The 26,029-nt window shown below is 41.5% G+C and overlaps 1 protein-coding gene across 2 annotated transcripts; it reads right to left on the reverse strand.

Moving 5' to 3' along the window:
* Positions 1 to 1,593: 1,593 nt before the first annotated feature.
* On the reverse strand, positions 1,594 to 25,067 carry LOC137376358 (dynein light chain Tctex-type 1-like). 2 transcript variants are annotated; one of them, XM_068044747.1, is made up of 5 exons: positions 24,894 to 25,048; positions 10,221 to 10,262; positions 10,008 to 10,131; positions 2,959 to 3,036; positions 1,594 to 1,972 (listed from the first exon to the last, which is right to left on the reverse strand). In XM_068044747.1, exons 1-5 carry the CDS (start codon positions 24,918 to 24,920, stop codon positions 1,902 to 1,904), a joined length of 342 nt encoding a protein of 113 aa, XP_067900848.1. In that variant the 5' UTR covers positions 24,921 to 25,048; the 3' UTR covers positions 1,594 to 1,901. The 2 variants fall into 2 exon arrangements, with proteins under 2 accessions (XP_067900848.1, XP_067900849.1); XM_068044748.1 differs by lacking the exon at positions 10,221 to 10,262 and having other exon boundaries at positions 24,894 to 25,067.
* Positions 25,068 to 26,029: the final 962 nt, after the last annotated feature.

Here is a 26,029-nt window from a genome sequence, read left to right on the forward strand (position 1 = left end):
CACCTACCTACACTAGGGGCAATTGCTAATGGCCAATTTACCTATCAACCTGCAAGTCTTTGGCATGTGGGAGGAAACCGGAGCACCCGGAGGAAACCCACGCAAACACAGGGAGAACTTGCAAACTCCACACAGGCAGTACCCAGAATTGAACCCGGGTCCCTGGAGCTGTGAGGCTGCGGTGCTCACCACTGCGCCACTGAGTTAACCATATTTTTTTTGAATCAATGTGTGTGTGCATGAGGGTTAGGGAAATAAGAGCTTTCTCGTACGTAGAGTTATCTCATTATTGGTTAAGACTTGTTTTTATAATAAATAATGTTGTTGATTAAAGAAACCTGTTGGTGTGCTTTATTTACAGGGACAGAGTATGTAATTGACTGTTTTTCGGTAGGTGGGAATATTTATTGATATGCTATGACCCGTGGAGAAGTGGGACTGAATTAACACTGTACTCCTCCCACCTCGGTCGTAACATACTTAAAGATCACCCATTAATCTGTTACAGATTTTCCTGGCAAACCTTGGTTTCAATTTACCCTTGGGATCCTCTGTCATCCCATTGAAGTTAGCCCTCTTCCAATTTAGAAGTGCTACTTTATATTGTTCCCTGCTTTTTTCCATTACTAATCTAAACTTTATGACATGATGATCATTCTTATCCAAGTGCTCCCCCATGGACCGAGTACATACTGGTCAAGGAAATTCTGAACACATTTCAGAAATTCCTCCCTCCGTACCCTTTGCTCGAACATTATCCCAATTGATATTTGGGTAATAAAATCCCCAAATATCACCACTCTATAGTTCTTGCACATCTCTGTGATTTGCTCCTCTATCTCATTATTTGGAAGCTTACACAATACCCCACAAGTAGCATGATTATACCTTTTTGTTCTCAACTCTAACCAAATGGAGGCTATCTTTGCCCCCTCAAGGACACCTCTCTTTCCAACTCTACAATGTCTTCCCTAATCAGTACTGCCTTTTTTCCTTTCCTATCTTTTCTGAACGCTTTTACATCCCTAAATATTAAGCATCCAGTCCTCACAATGTTTAAGCCACGTTTCCATTATTGCCACTATATCATATTCCCACATGACTATTTGCAATTGTAACTTACCAACCTTATTCACCACACTTCGTGCGCTTATATACATGCATTCTAAAGCTGTCTTTGCCTTCCTTGTAGCTCTTCCCAGTCTGCTCCTATGTAATATGGTACTACTTCTCTAGTACTATCCAACACACTCACTCCTTTATGCATCTTATTCCTCTTTTCTACATCTTTATATGCTGGTGCCTAACCCCCTGCCAATTTAGTTTAAAGTAAAGCATATATTTGTAGGCTCTAGAATACATCTACAGATCTTGAAGTGCAATTACTTTCAACCCAACTTATCTCATTTAAATGAGCAATTCCTCTAGTTAAGAACATGCTGTATTGTAGGTGTTGAGAGGGGCCAGCTTTCATTTTATATTCAAAGATTTTCAAGTGTAGTTATTATGCCAGTAAACAAGGCAATTTCCAATGTTCTTAGACTGCAAGTAGCCCAAGTGTAAGAAACCTTGAATAATGAAAAAAGATGTAAATTAAATATTACACATTTATTTAAAAACTTCAACACAAACAACGTTGCATGAAAACACTAGTGTTAGTCGTATTACTTTACTTTTTCTAAGCGGTATAAACCAATGCTAGGTTAAAACTATAAAACTTCGCACCAAAACACAATACTGCACAATACAGCGAGATACTGCACTGGATATAATCTGACTGTCATTCAAGTTTACTAAGGATATTGTGTAATAATAAAGGCAGCAATGAAGTGTTTCATAGTCATGGTCTTCGAGTGGAGGATACAAAAGATTGAGGATGAAGTCTGGCAGCAGTCTAGGTTTCAGATGCCCAGCCCAAAGACACTGACTATACAAAACATGGTCTTATTCTCCCATCTCACAGTGCAGCTTCCTGAAAGCAATAAGAGAAGGGGTTATAAAGAATCCTTTCAACAGGAGGAACATAAGTAGGTGCAATTTAAATTAGAACTTAGAAATTAGAATTAGCACTCTACAGATTTGACATGTATAAGATTTTTTTTTCTTTCCAAGTACACCATGTAGCAATCCCAGAAGGGAGTGTGTCTAGTTTTAGTTCTTGAGCTTGCCACCATCTAATCGGGAGGTAATCCTGGGCTTGCTTTTCCTCCACATTCATCTCAGTTCGACAGGCGTTAGGTCAGATTCTCATCCCACTTGTTGCAGTGAACTCTTTCCAGTGTGCTGCAACTTCATTCCACATTTCAATGATTAAATAAGTGGGCATCAATAAAGCATATCAAATCTTATCATATTGGATATGCCAAAGCCACTGTTGTACAATTTTCATATAAAAGTGGATGCAATTGTGGAATAAAGTTCATGTAATAAAAACAGAATTTAACTTATCATAAACAGATATAAGAATGTGGTCCTCAGAATTGCTAGTAACTCCGAGCCTGCATATAATAGAAATAGATTTGACTTATTTAGTAACCACAAAACAGTGCCCTGACCATGACATGTCCTCAAAACAGTTTTGAATGAATTTTTATTCATAAAATTGCTTTCTGCAGTTGCCCATAAGGTTAGAAACAGAATCATGACAGATCGGAACATTCTTTTGTTAGCTATTTTTATATCATGCACTTACGTACCATAACCAATGGGCTTGAAAACATTGATTACAGTTTTACTGGCTGCTGAACTTCAAATACAGTTCAACAAGCTAACTTTCCGACGAGTCAGTGTGTTGGAGGAGAAAGAGAACAGAAGGAAAGAGGTAGCACACAATACTTGCATTTGTACAGCACCTTATGTTAAAACATTTCAAAGCACCACAACAAAGAAACCTTTCTTTGGAGTGTAAAGATGATCAGGCAAACAGGAGGTCCCATTATTGCAGATTTACATACTCACCATCAGCATTATTGTCCCAGAAACAGGAACTAGCTGTGTGCAGACCAGCTCCATTCTTCTGCATTATCACAGAGGTCACTAAATCAAATACAAATTAAATAGGTTAACGTCCCAGTGGTAGCCATATTGGTCATATGTTTTTTGAGAAGTCCCAACACACCACTACAGTCACCAATTATATCTCTATTGGCACATCTCTAATATCTTTCCAACTAGTTTTAATGCTTAGAATTAGTAAACAGGATGGATAAAACACATGACAAAGCAACAGACCTGCATGCAAAAAAGTTAAAATTATTGTGAAAAGATAATGGAAAAGGATTGGACTAGACAGTTCCAGTTGAAGAGTTGGTACTGGCACGGATATGATATGCTGCATGTCCTCCACCCGTGCTGTAATTTCTGATTCTAGGGCTCACTCATTTAGAACTGGATATTGCATGCTATAGATTTTTAATGTTAAGTTGCTTTCCTGTGCATAAACCATTCAGAATATGGAAATCTTCAAGTTCGAGCCACTGCCAATACAGATTTGCTGTCACAGAAGTACTTTCTATATTTGCAGAGTAGACAAAACAAAAAACTGACTGGCTAAAAAATGGACATTTAAGACATTTTCATATGAACAGAAGGAGAAGGAAAAGTTGTCTCAATGCTCACACGATCTATGGGATTGTTAACTAGTGCACAACCCTTCCCAATCGCCAGGAATGTTTATTTCTCTTAACTTCTCCCAGAAGTTAACATTGGCCAGTTTCAGGAAAAAAATCTAAGAAATCAACTTATCTTTAAGAGACCAGGACAACTCATAATACATTATCAGAAATCTAATCCCCTGCTCACACACATCAATATACCTCAATCTCCTAAGGAACACAGACTAGAGCAGAAGAGCTATTTCCATTTATTGGGGCAGTCTCAAACATCAGATTTCCTATCCCACTTTATCTCTCGTAACTTGCAATTGCTCTGTCTGCCAAAAAGGTATTTATCACTCTCAGAGTTGATAACATCCTCTCTTCTTGGTTTGCTACTTCACAAACCTCCTGACCACCCATTGTCTCCCGAGACAAGGAGGCCAAAGAAGACTTCACAAATTTACCACACTAAATGAAAAAGTTATTTAACTGCATTTTTACCTTGTCAACTAAGCTTGTATTGATGTCATTTGCCCGAGAGCTTGTACTAATATTACATATCTCTGGGAGCCAGTTTATCTATACCTCAATTCAACAAGCTTTAGTACCCACAGTGGTTGATTTTAACATCTGGGCACGCAAGCTAGCTGGCCTTCCCGGCGGTGTAGAGGCGTCCGTGATTTTCTGGACAAACTTCATTTAAATTTGGCAGCTCGTTGGATTGATGCATCGACATTATTTCCTGTAGACTACTCCCATTTATTTTGTACTCTGTTTCCCTTCCCCACAGTTATGACTTTGCATTAGTCTATATTAATCATTTCCAACTCTATGGCCCAATCTGCCAAATGTAATGTGCAAATGTTCCAAATCTGGTACCAATGACAAACTTGGAAAGCTTCACTATTATTCATTTCTCAATCAATACAACTTGAAAACAACCAGAACAAATCTTGGTGGCGCCCCTTAATCCATGTTGACACTGCTCCCTTAACAACTACCCTTTATAACTTCAAGCTCAATCATAGACTGATTACAGCACAGGCGGCCATTCAGCCCATTATGCCAGTTCCAGGTCTCTAAGAGCAACTCAGCTAATCCCAATCCCCTGCCTTTTTGGCATAGTCCTGCAGACAGAGAAATCTGGGGATTCATCTTTGAAGGTGGCAGGACCTATTGGGAGAGTAATTAGTAAAACATATGGGATCTTGGGCTTCATAGAGGCATAGAGTATAAAAGCAGGGAAGTTGCTGGAGTTTAAGAAAGCTCTGGTAAGGCCACAACTAGAGTATTGCATCCAGTTCTGGTCACCACACTTTAGGAAGGATGTGAGGATTCTTGAGAAGGTACAGAGGAGATTTACCAGAATGGTTCCAGGGATGGAGGATTTTAGCTACAAGGTTAGGTTGGAGAAGCTGGGGTTGTTCTCCTCGGAGCAAAGGGGAGTGAGGAGAGATTTGAAGAGGTGTACATGATTATGAGAGGTTTAGATAAGGTAGACAAAAAAAAGCTGTTCCCATTAGCTGGTGGTACAAGGACTAGAGGACGAAGATTTAACGTTTTGCGCAAGAGATACAGGGGGCATGTGAGGAAGGACTAATTTACGCAACGAATGGTAATGACCTGGAACTCGCTGCCTACAATGGTGGTGAAAGTCAGGACAATGAATGATTTCAAAAATAAATTGGATGGGCATTTGAGGGAAATAAACTCACAGGAATACAGGGATAGAGCGGGGAATTGGGACTGATTGACTGGACTGCTGTACAGAGAGTGGGCAAGGACTCGATGGGCGAAATGGCCTCCCTTCTGTGCCTTAATAACACCATGAGATAATTATCCAATTCCCTTTTGAAAGCTATGATTCAATCTGCCTCCACCACACTTTCCAGATCCTAACTACTAGCTGTGTAAAAAAGATTTTCCTCAGGTCGCCTTTGGTTCTTTTGCCAATCACCTTAAATTGGTGTTCTTAGGTTCTCGGCCATTCCTCCAATGGGAACAGTTTCTCCCTATGTACTCTGTCCAGACCTGTCACAATCTTGAACACCTCTATCAAATCTCTGCTCAAGCTTCTCTTCTCGAAGGAGAACAGCCCCAGCTTCACCAACCAATCCTCGTAATTGAAGTCTCTCATCCTATAACCATTCTTCTAATCCTTTTTTACACTCTCTCCAATGCCTTTACATCCTTTAAAGTGTGGCTCCCAAAATTGGACACAATAATCCAGCTGAGGCCGAACCAGTATTTTATAAAGGTTCACCATAACTTCCTTGCTTTTGTAGTGTATGCCTCTTTTTATAAAGCCCAGGATCCCATATGCCTTATTCATCGCTTTCCCAACCTGCCCTACCACCTTCAATGATTACAGCACATTTACCCCCAGGTCCCTCTGTTCCTGCACCTCCTTTAGAATTGTATACTTTACTTTATATTGTCTTTCCTCTTTATTCCTACCAAAATTTATCACTTCACATTTCTCTGCATTAAATTTCACCTGACACGTGTCAGCCCGTCTATGTCTATGCCCTCTTGAAGTATATCACTATCCTCCTCACAGTTCGTAATATTTCCAAGTTTTGTGTCATCTGCAAATTTTGACATTGTGCCCTGTTCACCCAAGACTAGGTCATCAATACAGATCAAGAAAAGCAGTGGTCTTAATACCAACCCCTGGGGAACCCCACTGTACCTTCCTCCAGTCCAAACAAAAACAGCTATTCACACAACTCTCTGTTTTCTGTTACTCAGCCAACTTCGTATCCATGCTGCCACTGTCCCATTGAACAATGGGCCGCCTTTAAAGAGGAGATTGTTCAGGTACAGTCAAGGTACGTTGCCATGAGGAGGAAAGGTAGGACAAACAAAGCCAGGGCTCCCTGGATGACGAGAGAAATAGAGATTAGGATGTAGCAGAAAAAGGGTGTGTATGACAGATATTAAAAACAAGAAATGCTGGAAATACTCAGCAGGTCTGGCAGCATCTGTGCAGAGAGAAGCAGAGTTAACGTTTCAGGTCAGTGACCCTTCTTCAGAACTGGTAAATATTAGAACTGTAAAAGGTTATAAGCAAGTAAAGCGGGGGTGGGGAAAGAGATAACAAAGGAGAAGGTGTAGGTAGGACAAGGTAACAGAACAGCTGACCAGAAGGTCATGGAGCAAAGGCAAACAATATGTTAATGGTGTGTTGAAAGACAAATGGTGTGTTGGGACCAAACGCAGACTGGGTGACCGCTTTGCGGAATACCTCCGCTCAGTCCGCAAGCAGGACCCCGAACTTCCGGTTGCTTGCCATTTCAACACTCCCCCCTGCTCTCATGCTCACATCTCTGTCCTGAGATTGCTGCAGTGTTCCAGTGAACATCAACGCAAGCTCGAGGAACAGCATCTCATTTAGACGACTACAGCCTGCCGGACTGAATATTGAGTTCAACAATTTCAGAGCATGACTGGCCCCCCATTTTACTTTTATTTTTAGTTATTTTTTCTTTTTCCTTTTTTTTTGTGTTTATTTTATTTCATCTTAGTTTGTTCAGTTTGCTTACCCACTGTTTTTTTTCATGTTTGTACTTGTGGCTGTTCAATTTTCAGTCCGTTAACACCCTATCTGTACTAATGCTTTGTCTTTCAACACACCATTAACATATGGTTTGCCTTTGCTCCACGACTTTCTGGTCAGCTATTCTGTTACCTTGTCCTAACTACACCTTCTCCTTTGTTATCTCTTGCCCCACCCCCGCTTTACTTGCTTATAACCTTTTACATTTCTAATATTTACCAGTTCTGAAGAAGGGTCACTGACCCGAAACATTAACTCTGCTTCTCTCTCCACAGATGCTGCCAGACCTGCTGAGTATTTCCAGCATTTCTTGTTTTTATTATCTGTCGTACACACCCTTTTTCTGCTTCATCCTAATCTCTATTTCTCTCGTCATCCAGGGAGCTCTGGCTTTGTTTGCCCTACCTTTCCTCCTCATGGCAACGTACCTTGACTGTACCTGAACAATCTCCTCTTTAAAGGCGGCCCATTGTTCAAAGAACAAAGAAGAAAATTACAGCACAGGAACAGGCCCTTCGGCCCTCCAAGCCTACGCCGATGCAAATCCTCTATCTAAACCTGTCGCCTATTTTCTAAGGGTCTGTATCTCTGTACTTCCTGCCCATTCATGTATCTGTCGAGATACATCTTAAAAGACGCTATCGTGCCCGCGTCTACCACCTCCGCTGGCAATGCGTTCCAGGCACCCACCACCCTCTGCGTAAAGAACTTTCCACACATATCCCCCCTAAACTTTTCCCCTTTCACTTTGAACTCGTGTCCCCTTGTAATTGAATCCCCCACTCTGGGAAAAAGCTTCCTGCTATCCACCCTGTCTATACCTCTCATGATTTTGTACACCTCAATCAGGTCCCCCCTCAACCTCCGTCTTTCTAATGAAAATAATCCTAATCTACTCAACCTCTCTTCATAGCTAGCGCCCTCCATACCAGGCAACATCCTGGTGAACCTCCTCTGCACCCTCTCCAAAGCATCCACATCCTTTTGGTAATGTGGCGACCAGAACTGCACGCAGTATTCCAAATGTGGCCGAACCAAAGTCTTATACAACTGTAACATGACCTGCCAACCTTTGGACTCAATACCCCGTCCGATGAAGGAAAGCATGCCGTATGCCTTCTTGACTACTCTATTGACCTGCGTTGCCACCTTCAGGGAACAATGGACCTGAACACCCAAATCTCTCTGTACATCAATTTTCCCCAGGACTTTTCCATTTACTGTATAGTTCACTCTTGAATTGGATCTTCCAAAATGCATCACCTCGCATTTGCCCTGATTGAACTCCATTTGCCATTTCTCTGCCCAACTCTCCAGTCTATCTATATTCTGCTGTATTCTCTGACAGTCCCCTTCACTATCTGCTACTCCACCAATCTTAGTGTCGTCTGCAAACTTGCTAATCAGACCACCTGTACTTTCCTCCAAATCATTTATGTATATCACAAACAACAGTGGTCCCAGCACGGATCCCTGTGGAACACCACTGGTCACACGTCTCCATTTTGAGAAACTCCCTTCCACTGCTACTCTCTGTCTCCTGTTGCCCAGCCAGTTCTTTATCCATCTAGCTAGTACACCTTGGACCCTATGCGCCTTCACTTTCTCCATCAGCCTACCATGGGGAACCTTATCAAACGCCTTACTGAAGTCCATGACAATTTTGCCAGCCAATATTTGATTCCAATTTACCTGGGCCAGATCTGTTCTCATTCCATTGAAATTGACCCTCCCCCAATTAATTATTTTTACTTAGGATTGCTCTTTGTCCTTTCCCATAGCTAACCTAAACCTGAAGATGCTATGATCACTGACCCCAAATGTTCCTCTACTGACACTTGATCCACTTGTCCCACCTCATTTCCTAGAACCAGATCCAGCAATGCCTCCTTCCTTGCTGGATTGTAAACATGCTGATGTAGAAAATTCTCCTGAACACACTTTAGAAACTCCTCCCACTCTCTGTCCTTTACACCATAATGCTTTTCAAATATTTCCCCTCTTCGGCCCTTTACTATATTGCAACCCTATATTCTGTGTGTTACTCTGTCAAAGGCTCTGCTAATGTTGATTTACCTTTTCAGCTTACATTCTCAAAAAACTCTCAGTAAGTTTGTTCAACACGCTCTACTATTTGTAAAATCATGCGGTCTACTACTTATACTGTTTCTCCCAAATGACCTCTTTCTTGTTGACCCCACATCAACTCCAGCCACAGCATCAGTGGTGACCTGCTCCCAATACTCTGTCCATAATGGTCTGTAACTGCTTCTAAACGATGTGCATGAGTGGCCCACAATGGGTAATACCTGGCATCTATGTAGCATCTCCTCACAATGCAGAGTAGAGTGAGTGACGCTCCCTCATGATCTGGCTAAGGCCTCTCACTCCTGATTACCATCCAGCAATTTCTGCTATGAATGTACATATATGGATATTTGTCAAGGCTCAGCGTTGATGCCTCTACAGTCGAACAGCCTATCAATCACTGCCTGTTTAACCTCACAGATAAACATCCCTTGACTGAAGTACCAGATTGTGGTAGAACCACACTCCAGCAAGAAGTCATTTTCTTTTGGTGGTGGGCGTGGGGGGAGCGGGGTGGAGGGAGGGGAAGGAAAAGATTTTTTTTTAAACATGGCTCAAGACTGAACACTATGTTGCATTTTGGAAGTACACTGCTGTACAATTGTCACCAAAAGTCAAACAGTCCATGCAGATTATATGGCACATAAGCAACACAAAGGCTACATTGTAAGACATTTTTGCAGAGCAGGAGCCACAAGCACTGGATATGATAACTAATTATTACTTCAGTCTCACTTAGTCATCCAATCTTTTGCAACACCTACCAATATACTTGAAGGGTTTTCCCAGCTTAGTGAGTTGACTCAGACACAGTTCCACCACACTTGTTGTCCATTGGTTAACTCTGCTAGGCTGATATGCATTTCCACCAATTGCAGCCTCTATTGACTGCAAAGAATAGAAAATCAATGAGTTTCAATAGCCGACCATTTATTGAGAATTTAAATAGATTTGAATTATTCTGCATAACATCTTACCTCTTTAATAATGCCACTTATTTCATCAACAATAAATGCAGTCTTGAGAAAAAAAAATAGGGGTTAGCTTTGGTCTTGATATAACATAATAGCATTTTCAAAAGATAGAGATTTGTTCACTTTATAGTCAGGGCTTGCAAAGAAACATGACACGCACTATAAGTGGCTGCCAAAGTGTGCAGACTTTCACAGCCAGTTTAAAATTTAAAATATGGTTGCTGGAAATTAAAAATTGCTCTGTCCTATATATGCGTCAATGCTTTCTATTTTGCAACATAGTGTCCATTTTGTTAAAATATTACAGTTTCCCCATGTGCACTTACAAATTTGCTTTAACAAATTTTTTATTATAAAATGCCTGGACCTTTAAATTAGAAAATGCTTGATTATTTCTTCAAGGATGCAATACCTACTTTGGGGATGGAATGGTTTATATCAGAACAATCAGAGTAGTATTTTACACACACCAAATGAAGTATTTGCACTGTAATTGCACCCAAAAAACTAGTGATCTCACTCCTGTTGTCATACGGTTTAGGCTTCCTTCCCGAACACCACCTGTCAACAAAAATCATGGGTTCCAATAGCAAACCAAGCCTCCCATGATTTTAACCTTGCGCCCAACACATACCATGTACAGTGTGTGGTACATAGTACAACAGTGATCATGTGGGATACATAACATATTCTCTTGTCTCTCAAAAGAGAGAAAATATAACAAGGTAAAGCTATTTGGTTAGGTTTATTGACAGGTGAAATTCACAAACTGAGACACAGCAAAATATTGAAATAGCACAATATTTAATGAAATAAAACTGGAACCAATCCATAAAGGGTTAAAATATGCTTCTTAGAACATTTCTAACTGTTGAATAAAACAGTCTTTTGTTGATCTTTGCAATGCATTGCTGTAGATGGACAGGCACATGGCAGTTATCCATGAAGTCTAATCTCCAACTTGAACTGAAGACTGGGAGAATTCCCCAGTACTTAAAAAGCACTAAGGCTTCCTAAGTGAGAATTGGCAGTCATCCATGATGAAAGAAAATACTATGAACTATGGCATAGATGCAGATAAACACCCATTAGGGCTTGCATGTTGTCTGGTTTCCGAGGACTTTGTTCAAAGCCTGATGAATGTACATATCCAGGGAATGGTAGCTTAGTGGTAATGTTACAGGGTTAGTACTAGAGTGGCCCAGACTATGATCCGGGAGTTCAAAATATCACAGCAGCTGTAGAATTTAAATTCAGTCAATAAATAAATCTGGAATAAAAAGCTGGTATCAGTAATGGTGACAGAAATCAGCTGTTACGGCCTCAAGAGAGGGGCACCCGCTCTTGGAAGCCTGATACAGTAAAAGGCTGCGAAGAGTTGAACATGTTTTGAAAGGTGAAGCTTGTGGAAAAGTAGAAGACCAGCAGGGTCACCAGGATTCGCCTTATTCACGGATGGCCGGGTCGGAGAAGTGAGTGAAGAGGACAATGATCTTTGAAAAGGTCTGGGAGATCCAACCCATTGTTACTGGGAGGAGTTTGGGACTTTTAACTGCAAGGATTTCACCATCAAAAAGAACCGTGTAACGTTTAACAGTGGTGTGAGGTTTTCAGGTATTCTAATACCTTTCTTTGCAATCTGGGTTATCAGCTACTTACAAAGTACTAGTTAGTTAGTGGGGATTTCTTCTTCTTCTTTGGCCTCCTTATCTCGAGAGACAATGGATACGCGCCTGGAGGTGGTCAGTGGTTTGTGAAGCAGCGCCTGAAGTGGCTATAAAGGCCAATTCTAGAGTGACAGGCTCTTCCACAGGTGCTGCAGAGAAATTTCTTTGTCGGGGCTGTTGCACAGTTGGCTCTCCCCTTGCGCCTCTGTCTTTTTTCCTGCCAACTACTAAGTCTCTTCAGTGTGAGATGTTAAAGCAGCATCGTCAGCAAAGATGAGTTCCCTGATGAGGACTTTCCGTACTTTGGACTTCGCTCTTAGACGGGCAAGGTTGAACAACCTGCCCTCTGATCTTGTGTGGAGGAAAATTCCTTCTTCAGAGGACTTGAACACATGTGAAAGCAGCAGGGAGAAGAAAATCCAAAAAAGTGTGGGTGCGAGAACACAGCCCTGTTTCACGCCACTCAGGATAGGAAAGGGGTCTGATGAGGAGCCACCATGTTGAATTGTGCCTTTCATATTGTCATGGAATGAGGTGATGATACTTAGTAGCTTTGGTGGACATCCAATCTTTTCTAGTAGTCTGAAGAGACCACGTCTGCTGATGAGGTCAAAGGCTTTGGTGAGATCAATGAAAGCAATGTAGAGGGGCATCTGTTGTTCACGACATTTCTCCTGTATCTGACGAAGGGAGAACAGCATGTCAACGGTCGATCTCTCTGCACAAAAGCCACACTGTGCCTCAGGGTAGATGCGCTCGGCCAGCTTCTGGAGCCTGTTCAGAGCGACTCGAGCAAAGACTTTCCCCACTATGCTGAGCAGGGAGATTCCACGGTAGTTGTTGCAGTCACCGCGGTCACCTTTGTTTTTATAGAGGGTGATGATATTGGCATCGCGCATGTCCTGGGGTACTGCTCCCTCGTCCCAGCACAGGCATAGCAGTTCATGTAGTGCTGAGAGTATAGCAGGCTTGGCACTCTTGATTATTTCAGGGGTAATGCTGTCCTTCCCAGGGGCTTTTCTGCTGGCTAGAGAATCAATGGCATCACTGAGTTCCGATTTGGTTGGCTGTATTCTAATACCTTTCTTTGCAATCTGGGTTATCAGCTACTTACAAAGTACTAGTTAGTTAGTGGGGATTTCTTCTCGTTCACTTGTTATAATAAAAGTATTAAAACGTGAAATCTTGTCATGTAACTCTTTAAATTGGTCTGGCGTTCATTTCACGTATTTTAACATTAACGGTCTCACTGAGGTCATAACAAATTGGGGGCTCGGGTCAGGGATACAAATTCAGAGATTGTAAAACGGGTACATTGGAATTTGCCAGAATTTAAACAAACAAGATATCACAATTGCTTTTGTTATACTCATAAGGAAAAGTCAACATGTCTACTTTTAGTGCTCAAGCCTTTGTGGAGAGATGAGATTTGACTCTCAATGATTTAATACAGTTAACAGTGGATGCGTTAATGGCTGTAGCAGAGCAAGTGGGGGTTAGTTCAAAATCAAAAGACAAAAACGCAGAAATTATTGAAGCGTTGGCTCGACATTTCAACCTTAAGGAAAAAAGGGTAATCCTGGTAGATCTCAGTTTGAGTTAGCTAGAATTCAGTTACAGATGAGGCTACTGAAAAAAGGGAAAAAGACAGACAATTTCAAATTGCACTGAGAAAGTTTGAATTCGAAGAGAAAGGAAAAGAGATACAAAAAGAAAAAGAAGCCAGGAAATTTGAACAGGACAAAGAAAAGCTTAGATTATGCAGACAAGGAGTGGCAGGAAGGTTTGAGGATGAATCTGATTTAACTCCTGGTTTTGATTTGGCAAGGAATATTCTCTTAGTGCCTAAATTCAGTGAGGAAGGAGTTGAAATGTATTTTGTGTCCTTTGAAAAAATTGCAACCAAGCTGCAATGGCCGAAAGAAAGTTGGACAATTTTATGTTAGTGAAAAAAGCGTTAGAGGTATATTCAACACTTTCAGAGGAACAGTCAAGTGATTCTGAGGTGGTTAAAACTGCAGTTCTCAATTCTTATGAGTTGGTACTAGAGGCCTACAGGCAAAAATTCAGGAATTTTAAAAAAGAAACAGGGTCAGACATTTATGGAATTTGCTAGCGAGAAGGAAATGAGGTTTCATCGTTGGTATTGGTCCATGAAGATTGAACAAGACTTTGAAAACCTTAGGGAAGTAATCCTAATGGAGGAATTTAAAAATAGTATCCCTTCAGGAATAAGGTCCCACCTGGAAGAACATAAAGTTGATAAAATAAGGAATGCTGCACAAATGGCAGATTATTATGAATTGACCCATAAAATCAGTAGTTACAGGTCCCAATTTGGAAACTTTCAGAGGAGTTAGAAAGATAGGAAAGTGTATAATGAGAAGAAATTCAGTTTTAGTGAGAAAAAGGATACAGGCAACCCTCATAGTAGTAAGAAAGACAGTCAGGAGACTAGGGTTGAGTCAAAAGGACCAACGTGTTATTTTTGTAATAAAAGAGGGCATATAAAATCAGAATGCTGGAAGGTGAAAGGCAAGTCAGTAGCTATAGCAGGTTTACCGAAAGCCTGTTCTGAAAAGGATGCCCCAATTGGTGGCGCTGTTGACAAGCTACTGGCTTCGGCAATGTTGGCAAGTGAAGAGAAGTGTTCTCCCTTGTGTGCTAACGAATTAGGTCAGGTCCCTGAAGGGTATAGAAGTTTTGTTCTTGGGGTATAGTCTTCCCATAGTTGTCAAACGAGGAAGGCAAGCCGATTGTGTTGCTTAATATACAGGGGCAGCTCAGTCAGGGGTAGCAAAGGATGTAGATATTCCCCAAACAGTGCTATGAATGCGAAAGTCATGATGCAGGGCATTGAGGGGGGTTATTTAGCTGTTGCATTGCATAAGGTTAATTTGCAATGTGATTTAGTCACTGGTCCGGTAACAGTGGAAATTGTCCTGGATTTGAGATTAGGGAATGACTTAGCTGGGGATAAGGTATTGGCATCTCCAGTAGTTCCGAAAAAGCCAACTGAGGTTGCTGAAACGGAAGTTTTACAGGAGGAATTTCATGGAATAGTGACAAGATCCCAGGTTGATAAGATTAAACAAGATGCTAAGGACTCAGTTGTAATGGTGGACAATTCAAGTGTTTGGTGGGCTGAGATTTCTTTCAAGGATTTGGATGGGGATGTTGGTGGAAAAGGCTCCAAGGCAAGCAATGGTGAATTGTTTGGCAGATTGTCTTGATTGAGGCCCAACAAGCAGACTCTGATTTAAGATGTTTGTCTCAAACGACATGTTCTGAGGCAGAAGCTGAAATGGTCCATGAGGCTATTATATTAAGAATGACATTCTAATGAGAAATTGGAGACCCCCCACCCCCCCGCCCCAGAGGCCCGCTGATGAGGCTTTGGGTATAGTTCATCAGGTTGTCGTTCCCCCCAGAGTTTTGAATTGGCTGAATTTTGCAGAACTTGCCAAACATGTCAGGTAGTTGGGAAGCCACAGCCTTCGATACCTGCTTTTGACGAACGTTTAGTTGGGTTTTTGTGGATTGTCCCACAACCAAGTCAGGTCACAAGTTTCTCTTAACCATCATGGATTTGTCCTCTAGGTTTCCAGCGGCAATACCTTTGAACAAGATCACAGTGAAGTTGTAATTAAGGGGTTAATTCAGTTTTCACTAATTAAAGATTGCCAAAAGAAATTCAGTCAGACCAGGGGCCAAATTTCATGTTGGGTATTTCAAGAGGTCATGAGTAATTTGGGAGTGAGACAGTTCAAATCGTCTGCTATCACCCGTAGTCACAAGGTGCTTTGGAAAGGTAAAACCAAACCTTAAAAAGTATGATAACAGTTCTGATGCAAGGTCACTGACCTGAAATGTAACTGTGTTTCTCTCTCCACAGATGCTGCCAGACCTGAGTATTTCTAGCACTTTCTGCTTTTATTTCCATTTTCCAGCATCTGCAGTATTTTGCTTTTATGATAAGGGCCTATTGTTTTGAGTATCCTTATGATTGGGATAAAGGGATATCTTTTTTTTGCCACCAGGAACACACCAAATGAGTCCACTGGTTTCAGTCCATTTGAACTGGTCTACGGGCATGAGGTTTGGGGTCCCCTTAAACTCATTAAGGAGAGATTTTTAGCACAGGAAGAGGTGCAAGATGGCCAGAAAACATCTCAAGATTTCTCAGCAAGTGATGAAAACCCAAGTGGATAGAACAGCTAAGGCATGCAGTTTGCAGCCTGGAGAGAAAGTGTTATTTTTGTTGCCTTTGCCTGGGGAACCACTGAAAGCTAGGTTCGGTGGACCTTAGTGACGTGAACAATTTGGTTAGTACTCCAGACAGAAGGCAAGGTGAAAGGGCGTATCACATGAATATGTTGAAAAGATACTATAACCATGAACCTTATCAGTCAGTAAATGTATGTCAAATGACAGAAGAGGAGGTTAAGTGCAAGTGTTACTTTCAACGAACTGGAGGAAGAGGCAGAGAATGAGAACTCTCAGATTGAACCCCCTGCAGTGAAACTGGCAAACACAGAAGTTTTAGAAAATCTACATACAGTTCTACACTAACTTTCTGAACAGCATAAAAGGGATATAGCTGAGCTGTTCAGAGATTAAAGCCATATGTGCAGGTAAGCCAGGTCGAGCTCTTCTGGCTATTCATGGGGTTGATGTAGAGGGCAGCTACACCCATTAACACAATCCTTATCGACTCAATCCTGATAAAATGGCTCAGGTCAGAGAAGAATTCAATACCACAGAATCACAGAATTGTTACAGTGCAGAAGGCAGCCATTTGGCACAATTTGTCTGCACTGGCTCTCCGAAAGAGCAATTCATTCAGTTCCATTCCCCGTTTTCTCCCCATAACCCTGCACATTCCTCTTTTGCATATAACAATCTAATTCCCTTTCGAATGCTTCAATTGAACCGGCTTCCACCACATTCTCAGGCAGTGCATTCCAGACCTTAACCACTCTGTGAAAAAGCTTTTCCTTATGTCACTTTTGCTTCTCTTACCAAATACTTTAAATCTGTGTCCTCTCATTCTCGATCCTTTCACGAGTGGGAACAGTTTCTCTCTGTCTACTCTGTCCAGACCCCCCATAATTTTGAATACCTCTATCAAATCACCTCTCAGCCTTCTCTTCTCCAAGGAAAACAGTTCTAACTTCTCCAATCTATCTTCATAACTGAATTTCCTCATAGAATCATACAACGTTTAAGGCACAGAAAGAGGCCACTTAGTCCATTGTGTCTGTGCCGGCCGAAAAACGATCCACTTATTCTAATCCCACCTTCCAGCATTTGGTCTGTAGCCCTGCAGCCTAAGGCACTTGAGGTGCATATCCAGACTCCTTTTGAATGGGTTGAGGGTCTCTCCCTCAACTACCCTTTCAGGCAGTGAGTTCCAGACCAGCACCACCCTCTGGGTGAAAAAGTATTTCCTCATCTCCTCTCTACTTTTTCTACCAATCACTTTAAATCTATGCCCCCTTGTCACAGACCTCTCTGCTAAGGTGAATCGGACCCTTCACCTCCACTCTATCCAGGCCCCTGAAAATTCTGTACATTTCAATCAGATCTCCCCTCAGCCTTCTCTGTTCCAAGGAGAACAACCCCAGCATATCCAATCTTTCCTCATAGCTGCATTGTTCCAGTCCTGGCAATATCCTTGTAAATCTCCTCTGTACCCTCTCTAGTGCAGTTACATCCTTTCTGTAATGAGGTGACCAGAACTGTACACGGTACTCAAGTTGTGGCCTAAGCAGTGAGTTACACAGTTCCTGCATAACCTCCCTGCTCTTATATTCTATACCTCGGCTAATAAAGGAAAGGATTCCATATGCCTTCTTAACCACCTGTCCTGCTACCTTCAGGAAACTGTGGACATTCACTCCAAGGTCCCTTACTTCCTCTAAACTTCTCAGTATTTTCCCATTAATCATATATTCCTTTGCCTTGTTTGACCTCCCCAAATGCATCACCTCACACTTCTCCAAGTTGAATTCCATTTGCCACTTTTCTGCCCATCTGACCAGAGCATCAATATCTTCCTGCAGCCTTCAGTTATCCTCCTCGCCATCTACCGCACGACCAATCTTTGAGTTGTCCGCAAAGTTCTTGATCATGCCCCTACATTTATGTCCAAATCGTTAATATACACCATAAAAAGCAGGGGACCCAGTACTGAGCCCTGCGGAACGCCACTGCAAACAGCCCTCCAGTTGCTAAAACAGCCATCAACACTGAGCCAATTTTGTATCCACCTGCTGCATTTCCCTGGGTCCTATGGGATTTTATTTTTTTTAACCAGTCTCCCCTGTGGGACCTTGTCAAAAGCCTTGCTAAAATCCATGTAGATCACATCAACTGCACTTTCCTCATCTATCTTCCTTGTTACTTCTTCAAAACATTCAATCAAGTTGGCCAAACAAGATCTTCTCTTATTAAATCCATGCTGACTACCCTTGATTAACCTGTGCCTTTCTAAGTGACAAGTTAAGTGACATCCTGTCTCTCAGAATAGATTCCAATAATTTGCCCACTACTGAGGTTAGACTGACTGGCCTGTAATTATTTGGTCTATCCTTTGCTCCCTTTTTAAACAGAGGTACAATGTTAGCAATTCTCCAATCCTCCGGCACCACACCTGCATCCAGTGTAGACTGAAAAATGATGGTCAGACCCTCTGCTATTTCCTCTTTTGCTTCTTTTAACAGCCTAGGATACATTTCATCTGGCCCTGGTGATTTATCAATTTTTAAGGATGCTGAACCCATTAATACTACCTCTCTCCCTATGTTTACCACATCCAATATTTCACACTCTTCCTCCTTAATTACAATATCTGCATCGTCCCCCTCTTTTGTGAAGGCTGACACAAAGTATTCATTAAGAAATTTGGGTGGTGCAGTGGGATTATGGGATTACTGTAGGTTTAGTATAAATGGGTGGTTGTTGGTCGGCACGGACTCGGTGGGCCGAAGGGCCTGTTTCAGTGCTGTATCTCTAAATAAAATAAAATAATACACTAACCCCAATCCCATGTGTTTTAATTTTACACGCTAATCTCTTTTATGTGGGACTTTGTCGAAAGCCTTCTGAAAGTCCAAATAAACCACATCCACTGGCTCCCCCTCATCAACTCTACTAGTTACATCCTCAAAGAATTCTAGTAGATTTGACAAGCATGATTTCCCTTTTGTAAATCCATGCTGACTCTGTCCGATTCTACCACTGTTCTCCATGTGATCTGCTATAAAATCTTTGATAATGGACTGTAGAATTTTCCCCACCACCGACGTCAGGCTGACTGGTCTATAATTCCATTTTCTCTCTACCTCCCTTTTTAAATAGTGGGGTTACATTAGCTACCCTCCAATCTGCAGGAACTGTTCCAGAATCTATAGAATTTCATTTTTTTATTTTATTTTATTTTATTTAGAGATACAGCACTGAAACAGGCCCTTCGGCCCACGGAGTCTGTGCCGACCAACAACCACCCATTTATACTAATCCAACATTAATCCCATATTCTCTACCACATCCCCACCATTACCCTACCACTTACCTACACTAGGGGCAACTTACAATGGCCAATTTACCTATCAACCTGCAAGTCTTTTGGAGGTGGGAGGAAACCGGAGCACACGGCGGAAACCCACGCAGACACAGGGAGAACTTGCAAACTCTGCACAGGCAGTACCCAGAACTGAACCCGGGTCGCTGGAGCTGTGAGGCTGCGGCGCTAACCACTGCGCCACTGTGCCACCCATTATCTTGGAATATGACCACCAATGCATCCACTATTTCTGTGATGTAGATTATCAGACCCTGAGAATTTATCGGTTTTCAATCCCATCAATTTCCCCAACACCATTTCTCGACTAATACTGATTTCCTTCCGTTCCCCCCTCACACTCAATATTTGTTCCCCAACATTTCTGGTATGATATTTGTGTCCTCCTTTGTGAAGACAGAACCAAAGTATGCATTTAGCTGGTCAGCCATTTCTTTGTTCCCCATAATAAATTCCCCTGTTTCTGACTGTAAGGGACCTACATTTGTCTTCACCAATCTTTTTCTCTTCACATACCTATAGAAACTTTTACAGTCAGTTTTTATGTTCCCCGCAAGCTTGCTCTCATACTCTATTTTCCCCTTCTTAATCAATCCCTTGGTCCTCCTTTGCTGAATTCTGGATTGCTCCTAATGCTCAGGTCTGCTGTTTTTTCTGGCGAATTTGTATGCCTCTTCCTTGGATCTAATGCTATCTCTCATTGCACTTGTAAGCCATGGTTTGGCTACCTTTCCCGTTTTACTTTTGCGCCAGACAGGAATAAACAATTGGTGCAGTTCATCCATGCGATCTTTGAATGTTTGCCATTGCCTATCCACCGTCATCCCTTTAAGTAACATTTCCCAATCCATCGTAGCCAACTCGCGCCTCATACCTTCGTAGTTTCCTTTATTAAGATTCAGGACCCTAGTCTCAGAATCAACTACATCACTCTCCCTCCTGATGAAGAATTTTATCATATTATGGTCGCTCATCCCCAAGGGGTCTCGCACAACTCTCTCATTACACAGTCTAGGATGGTTCCTCAACGTATTGTTCCAGAAAACCATCCCGTATACACTCCACGAATTCCTCCTCTACAGTATTGTGACTAATTTGATTTGCCCAATTTACATGCAGATTAAAGTCACCCATAATTACAGATGTTCCTTTATCGCACGTGTCTCTAATTTCCTGTTTAATGCCATTCCCAACATTACCATTAGAGTTTGGAGGTCTATATACAACCCCCACTAATGTTTTTTGCCCTCAGTGTTTCTCAGCTCTACCCATACAGATTCCACATAGTCAGAGCTAAAATCCTTCCTCACTATTGCGTTAATTTCCTCTTTAACCAGCAATGCAACTCCACCGCCTTTTGCTTTTTGTTTGTCCTTCCTAAATACCGAATACCCCTGGATGTTCATTTCCCATCCCTGGTCACCCTGCAGCCATCTAAGGCAAATAACTTTTAATTTTATGAGTTTTCCTACACTGGCTCCCACTTAAGCAGCCCCTCAATTTTGAAATTCCGATGAAGGGTCACTGACCTGAAACGTTAACTCTGCTTCTCTCTCCACAGATGCTGCCAGGCCTGCTGAGTATTTCCAGCATTTTTTGTTTTTATTTCAAGATTTCCAGCATCTACAGTATTTTGCTTTTATTTAAAATTCTCATCATTGTTTTCAAATCCCTCCATGGCTTTACCCCTCAACATCTCTGTAATCTCCTCCAGCCCCATAACCCTCCGAGATATTTGCACCAATCCAATTCAGGCCTCTTAAGCATCCCTGATCTTAATTGCTTCACCACTGGTGACCATGCTTTCAGCTGTTAGGGTCCAAGCTCTGGAATTCCCTGCTTAAACCTCTCTGCCTCTCTCTCCTCCTTTCAGACAGCTTCTTAAAATCTACCTCTGACGAAGCTTTTGTTGACCTGTCCTAATGCCTCTATGTGGCTTGGTTTGATAATGCTTCTGAGAAGCAGCTTGGTACATTTTATTACATTACAGGCCCTATATAAATGTATTAAAAAAATTTAGTTATGAGGCTTTCATTGGATCAGAAAAGGTTAAAAGGAAATCAGAGAAAGGTTTATCAAAATCCTTCATAATTTTCATCAAGGAAAAATACAAAATTTCCACTGGTAGTTGAGCTGGTACCTGCAGAGCATAAATTTAAGATCAAAAAGGAATGAAGGTAGTGGTTAGGAGAATTTTATTTTACACAGAGCATTTTAGGCCAAAGGAATTCACCAGAACAGTGGTGGAAGCAGAAAGGATGTAGATACATAAGTAGACAAAGGAAACAGGATACAAGAAAAAAGCAAGGGAATAGGACTAAATGGATAGCAGAGTTGGCACAGATGCAATGAGCTGAATGGTTTTACACTAAATAAAATTCTATGAACTGAGTTGATAAATTTCCAGATGGTCTCAGAGACACCTTTGTACTGGACTGAGTTATACTGCACCTAATGAGACTGCCTACTGGAAGTGCTCTGATAACTTTTGCTTTATTCCACTCAAGACACTGATCACGAACTTGACTCAAGTTATACTGCCACATTAATCAATATGCATCTGAAATCACTTTTCATTGCTGCAATATAATTGCACCATTAACTATCGAAGACCCAAATAGTTCTCTAGTTTTATTCCTTGCCACACTTCCCTATCTCAACCCTTCCCCAAAGAAAATCCTGTGAGTTTATTTGCTTTCTGAACTACTGAATACTCAAATTACCTCCTGAAATGGATCTGATGTTGAAGAATGCAATAAATCGTGATGTAGAAAGGAGGGGTATAGATCTGCTAGAGCACTGGAACAAGTTTTGGGATAGGCTTTGCCTGAATTGTACTGATACCAATATCTTTGAAGAGAAAGAAAATAAAGCAGTGGATGATTGGATTAAATTGATAACGTAGAGCATATTTTAGATGTACAAAGTGACAGACATAGAAAAGATTAGAAGTTAGATGTTATGATAGAGGAAGGGCTAACAGTTGACCGCGTAAGAATAGACACTGATACATCAAGTAAACGTGTTAAGTATACGATAGGACAGGGAGATGGGAACAAGATGGACAAAGGATTGGGAGAGACAGATAGCACTAGAGTAGGAATTGTAAGACATTACGTGATGTCCGACTAATGGAATACATGAAGACCTAATTCAGGTTTACAGTGCATGCACAAAGTATGGTAAATAAAGTTGGTTAACTGCAGACGCAAATAGGCACACGGGAGAGAATATGTTGCCTTGGTGAGGCCACACCTGGAATATTGGGTACAATTTTGGTCTCCTCATCTGAGGAAGGATGTTCTTGCAATAGAGGAAGTACAGCGAAGGTTTACCAGACTGATTCCTGGGATGGTTAGGATTATATTTGCTGGAGTTCAGAAGAGTGAGGAGAGGGGGGGGGGGGGGGGGATCTCATAGAAACCTATAAAATTCTAACAGGACTTGACAGGGTAGATGCAGGAAGGATGTTCCCGATGGTGGTGTAGTCCAGAACCAGATGGTCATAGTCTAAGGATACGGGGTAATCCTTTCAGGACTGAGATGAGAAGAAATTTCTTCACCCAGAGAGTGGTGAGCCTGTGGAATTCGCTACCACAGAAGGCAGTTGAGACCAAAACATTGTATGTTTTCAAGAAGGAGTTAGATATAACTCTTGGGGCGAAAGGGATCAAAAGATATGGGGGGAAAGCAGGAACAGGTTACTGAGTTGGATGATCAGCCATGATCATAATGAATGGCAGAGCAGGCTCGAAGGGCCCAATGGCCTACTTCTGCTCCAATTTTCTATGTTTCTATGTTGTGGTGATAACAGAAACCTAACTCAAAAAAGGGCAGGACTGGGTACTATGCATTCCTGGATACAAGTTATTCAGGAAAGATAGGGAAGAAGGTAGGGGTTATTAAATATTAAAGAGAATATTACTATGCTGGAGAGGTTGTCCTCAAAGGGTCAAGGACAGAATCTATTTGGCTAGAGTTAAGAAACAACAGAGTTTCCATTACAGTGTTGGGTATCATCGTCTTTTTCGACAGTCCCTCAAGATCAAGGATGACTTGCTTCCACTCTGATTCGATGGGTTCTAAAATGGCTGATAAGTCCAATGTGTGATCTGGGTGTATTCTACTGGCCGAGTGGGAAAGGTAGAGGAGTAAATTTGCAGGGAAATTACAGAGATGTATAAGAACTATCAGATAGCGATAGTGGGTGACTTAATTTATCCTAATATAGACTGGGATAGTAACAGAGTAAAGGGCAGAGAAGGGGGATGAGTTTCTGAAGTGCGTTCAGGAGAATTGTCTTGTTCAGTAGGTTTCAGACCCATCGAGGAAGGAGATATTGCTGGATCATGAGGAAAAACTTTTTTTTGAAGCCAGTGGTTAGGATTTGGAATGCCTGAAATGTTGGTGCAAGCAGATTCAACTGTGGCTTTCAAAAGGGAATTGTTGCTACAGCAAAAGGGTGGAAAAGTGGGTCTAGCTAAATTAATCTTGTAGAGTCTGGCATGGACTCAATGGGCCGAATTGCCTCCTTTGTGCTGTAACCATTCAATGATTGTGATTGTGTACTTTTCAGACTATATAAAACCTGAAAATACATGTTAGACTCTATCTTGCTTAGTTATCAATTTATCTCTTCCTTTAAGAATCTTACAAAGTATCTCCCAAGCTTTCTCTTTTCAAGAAAATCAGAACCTTCAGCCCTCCTTACAGCTCATGAAAGGCAAGTATCAAATTGATTGCTCTCTTCTACACTGGACATAAACTGTAATAGTAGGCTAGCTCTGTTGTTTTTTTTACTTACTCATAGAATTCCTTGTGGGAATGCACTTCAACGGTACCCAAACTACCCTTTAAAGTCGATAAACTTATACATCCACTTTACTGTATTAAAGTCACGTAACTAAATTTTTTATTTGGCAGCAGTCTCACTACTTGTACTTGCTAAACCTAACGATTCAGTTCTAGTTCAATACTGTAGTCTGTAGTCAAGGTTCAAAATAGATGTTCAAATTGTAAGTTTTATTCCAGAGCGAAGAGAATAAGGAAAACTTTCAAAACATAGGCTTAGGAAATACGTTGTAAAAATACAATTAAGCTGGGAACGCACGAAGTTAAGCGTTTTAACACACAAGAACAAAATGGACAGTTCCCTCAGAAGTGGACATGATGTTGCTCCAGAGCACAGGGATCCCCCCTCTCTCTCTCCCCCCCCAATGTCGGAGCGGCTTTTAACGTGTGACAGCGACAACCAAGCTTTCAGCTACTTTATGAGGCCGAGGCCCCCGCCGTTTGAGGCCTCACAGCTAACGCTCCGCACGTGTGAGTCACCCGTGACACGAAAACAAAGATCCGCGACTTCTGAACGTTTCTTCGCCCTACCACCTCAAACCCGGTCTACTTTTATCCCTATGCCTCCCTCACCTCCTCTCCGCTCTGATATTCGTCCATTTTTCTAACGGTTCCTTCCACGCACGCGCGACTCCCAGCAACAGGCCGACGCCATTCTCGGAGACAATTCCCGGATGGAGAGATGGTTCAAGGTCGCGCGGTGTTCAGGGGAATGTGGGAGGGAAGTTTCAAGTTAATGTAAAAGCAAAATACTGCGGATGCTGGAAATCTGAAATAAAAACAAGAAATGCTGGAACCACTCAGCAAGTCTGGCAGCATCTGTGGAAAGAGAAGCAGAGTTAATGTTTCGGGTCAGTGACCCTTCGGTGTTTGTTACCTGTCCTCAAACATTTAGTTTAGAACATTGAAATTACCAAACTTTGTAAAGGTAGGGTGCAAATTTCTGTTAAATGTTACTGCAGGAATAAAAAGAGAAGATGCTGGAAATGCATTTCAGCATCTTGAAAGAAGAAAGTAAATGTTAAATGGAACATTTCCATTGGAGCAGCGGTTGCTGTTATCTTCGTGATCGGCTGCTTCAATCCCCTAGGATAACGGCTTTATATAACAAGATGCAGAATAACCTGCTGAGTCTTTCCAGCATTTACTTTTTCAGATTTTCCACCATTGGTAGTATTTTGTTTATGGTCGCTGCTCCCAGACAGTTCCAGGTCAAACTAGTTCTTCATTCCTGAGATTACTATGAACCACCAGATGGCAACAACCTACATTACAGAGTCCAATTATTTTTTAATCATTCATGATGCTGTTGTGCTTTTCTGTTGCCATCTGTTTTTGTTTCGGATTTCCTGCATATGCATTTTTAACTTTAATTTCTGTAGAATGGTAAGTTTTTTTTAGCAAGGCACTGAAGCATCATATGAAGTTACAATTCGAAGTCTTGATATAGTTCACTCCAAAAATCAAGCACCGTGTTCTTAACTATTTCTGGTCACATCAAAGTAAACAACAAGAAAAAGCCATTTAGGATAACAAGTCAACGGAGCACGTGCAATCTATTATAATAGACTATGAATCTAATCTTTGAAGGGGAGGTTCTGCTTTATCTCTGTGACTTGTAAAATAGACTTGAAACTGGGAAATATGTTTTCAAGCACTTCCCACAAAAGGGCTCCAAAAGTATAGAAACTAAATGCACTTTTAACAAA

The sequence above is a fragment of the Heterodontus francisci genome, chromosome 13 (assembly GCF_036365525.1).
Source record: "Heterodontus francisci isolate sHetFra1 chromosome 13, sHetFra1.hap1, whole genome shotgun sequence".
Classification (NCBI taxonomy): Eukaryota; Metazoa; Chordata; class Chondrichthyes; order Heterodontiformes; family Heterodontidae; genus Heterodontus; species Heterodontus francisci.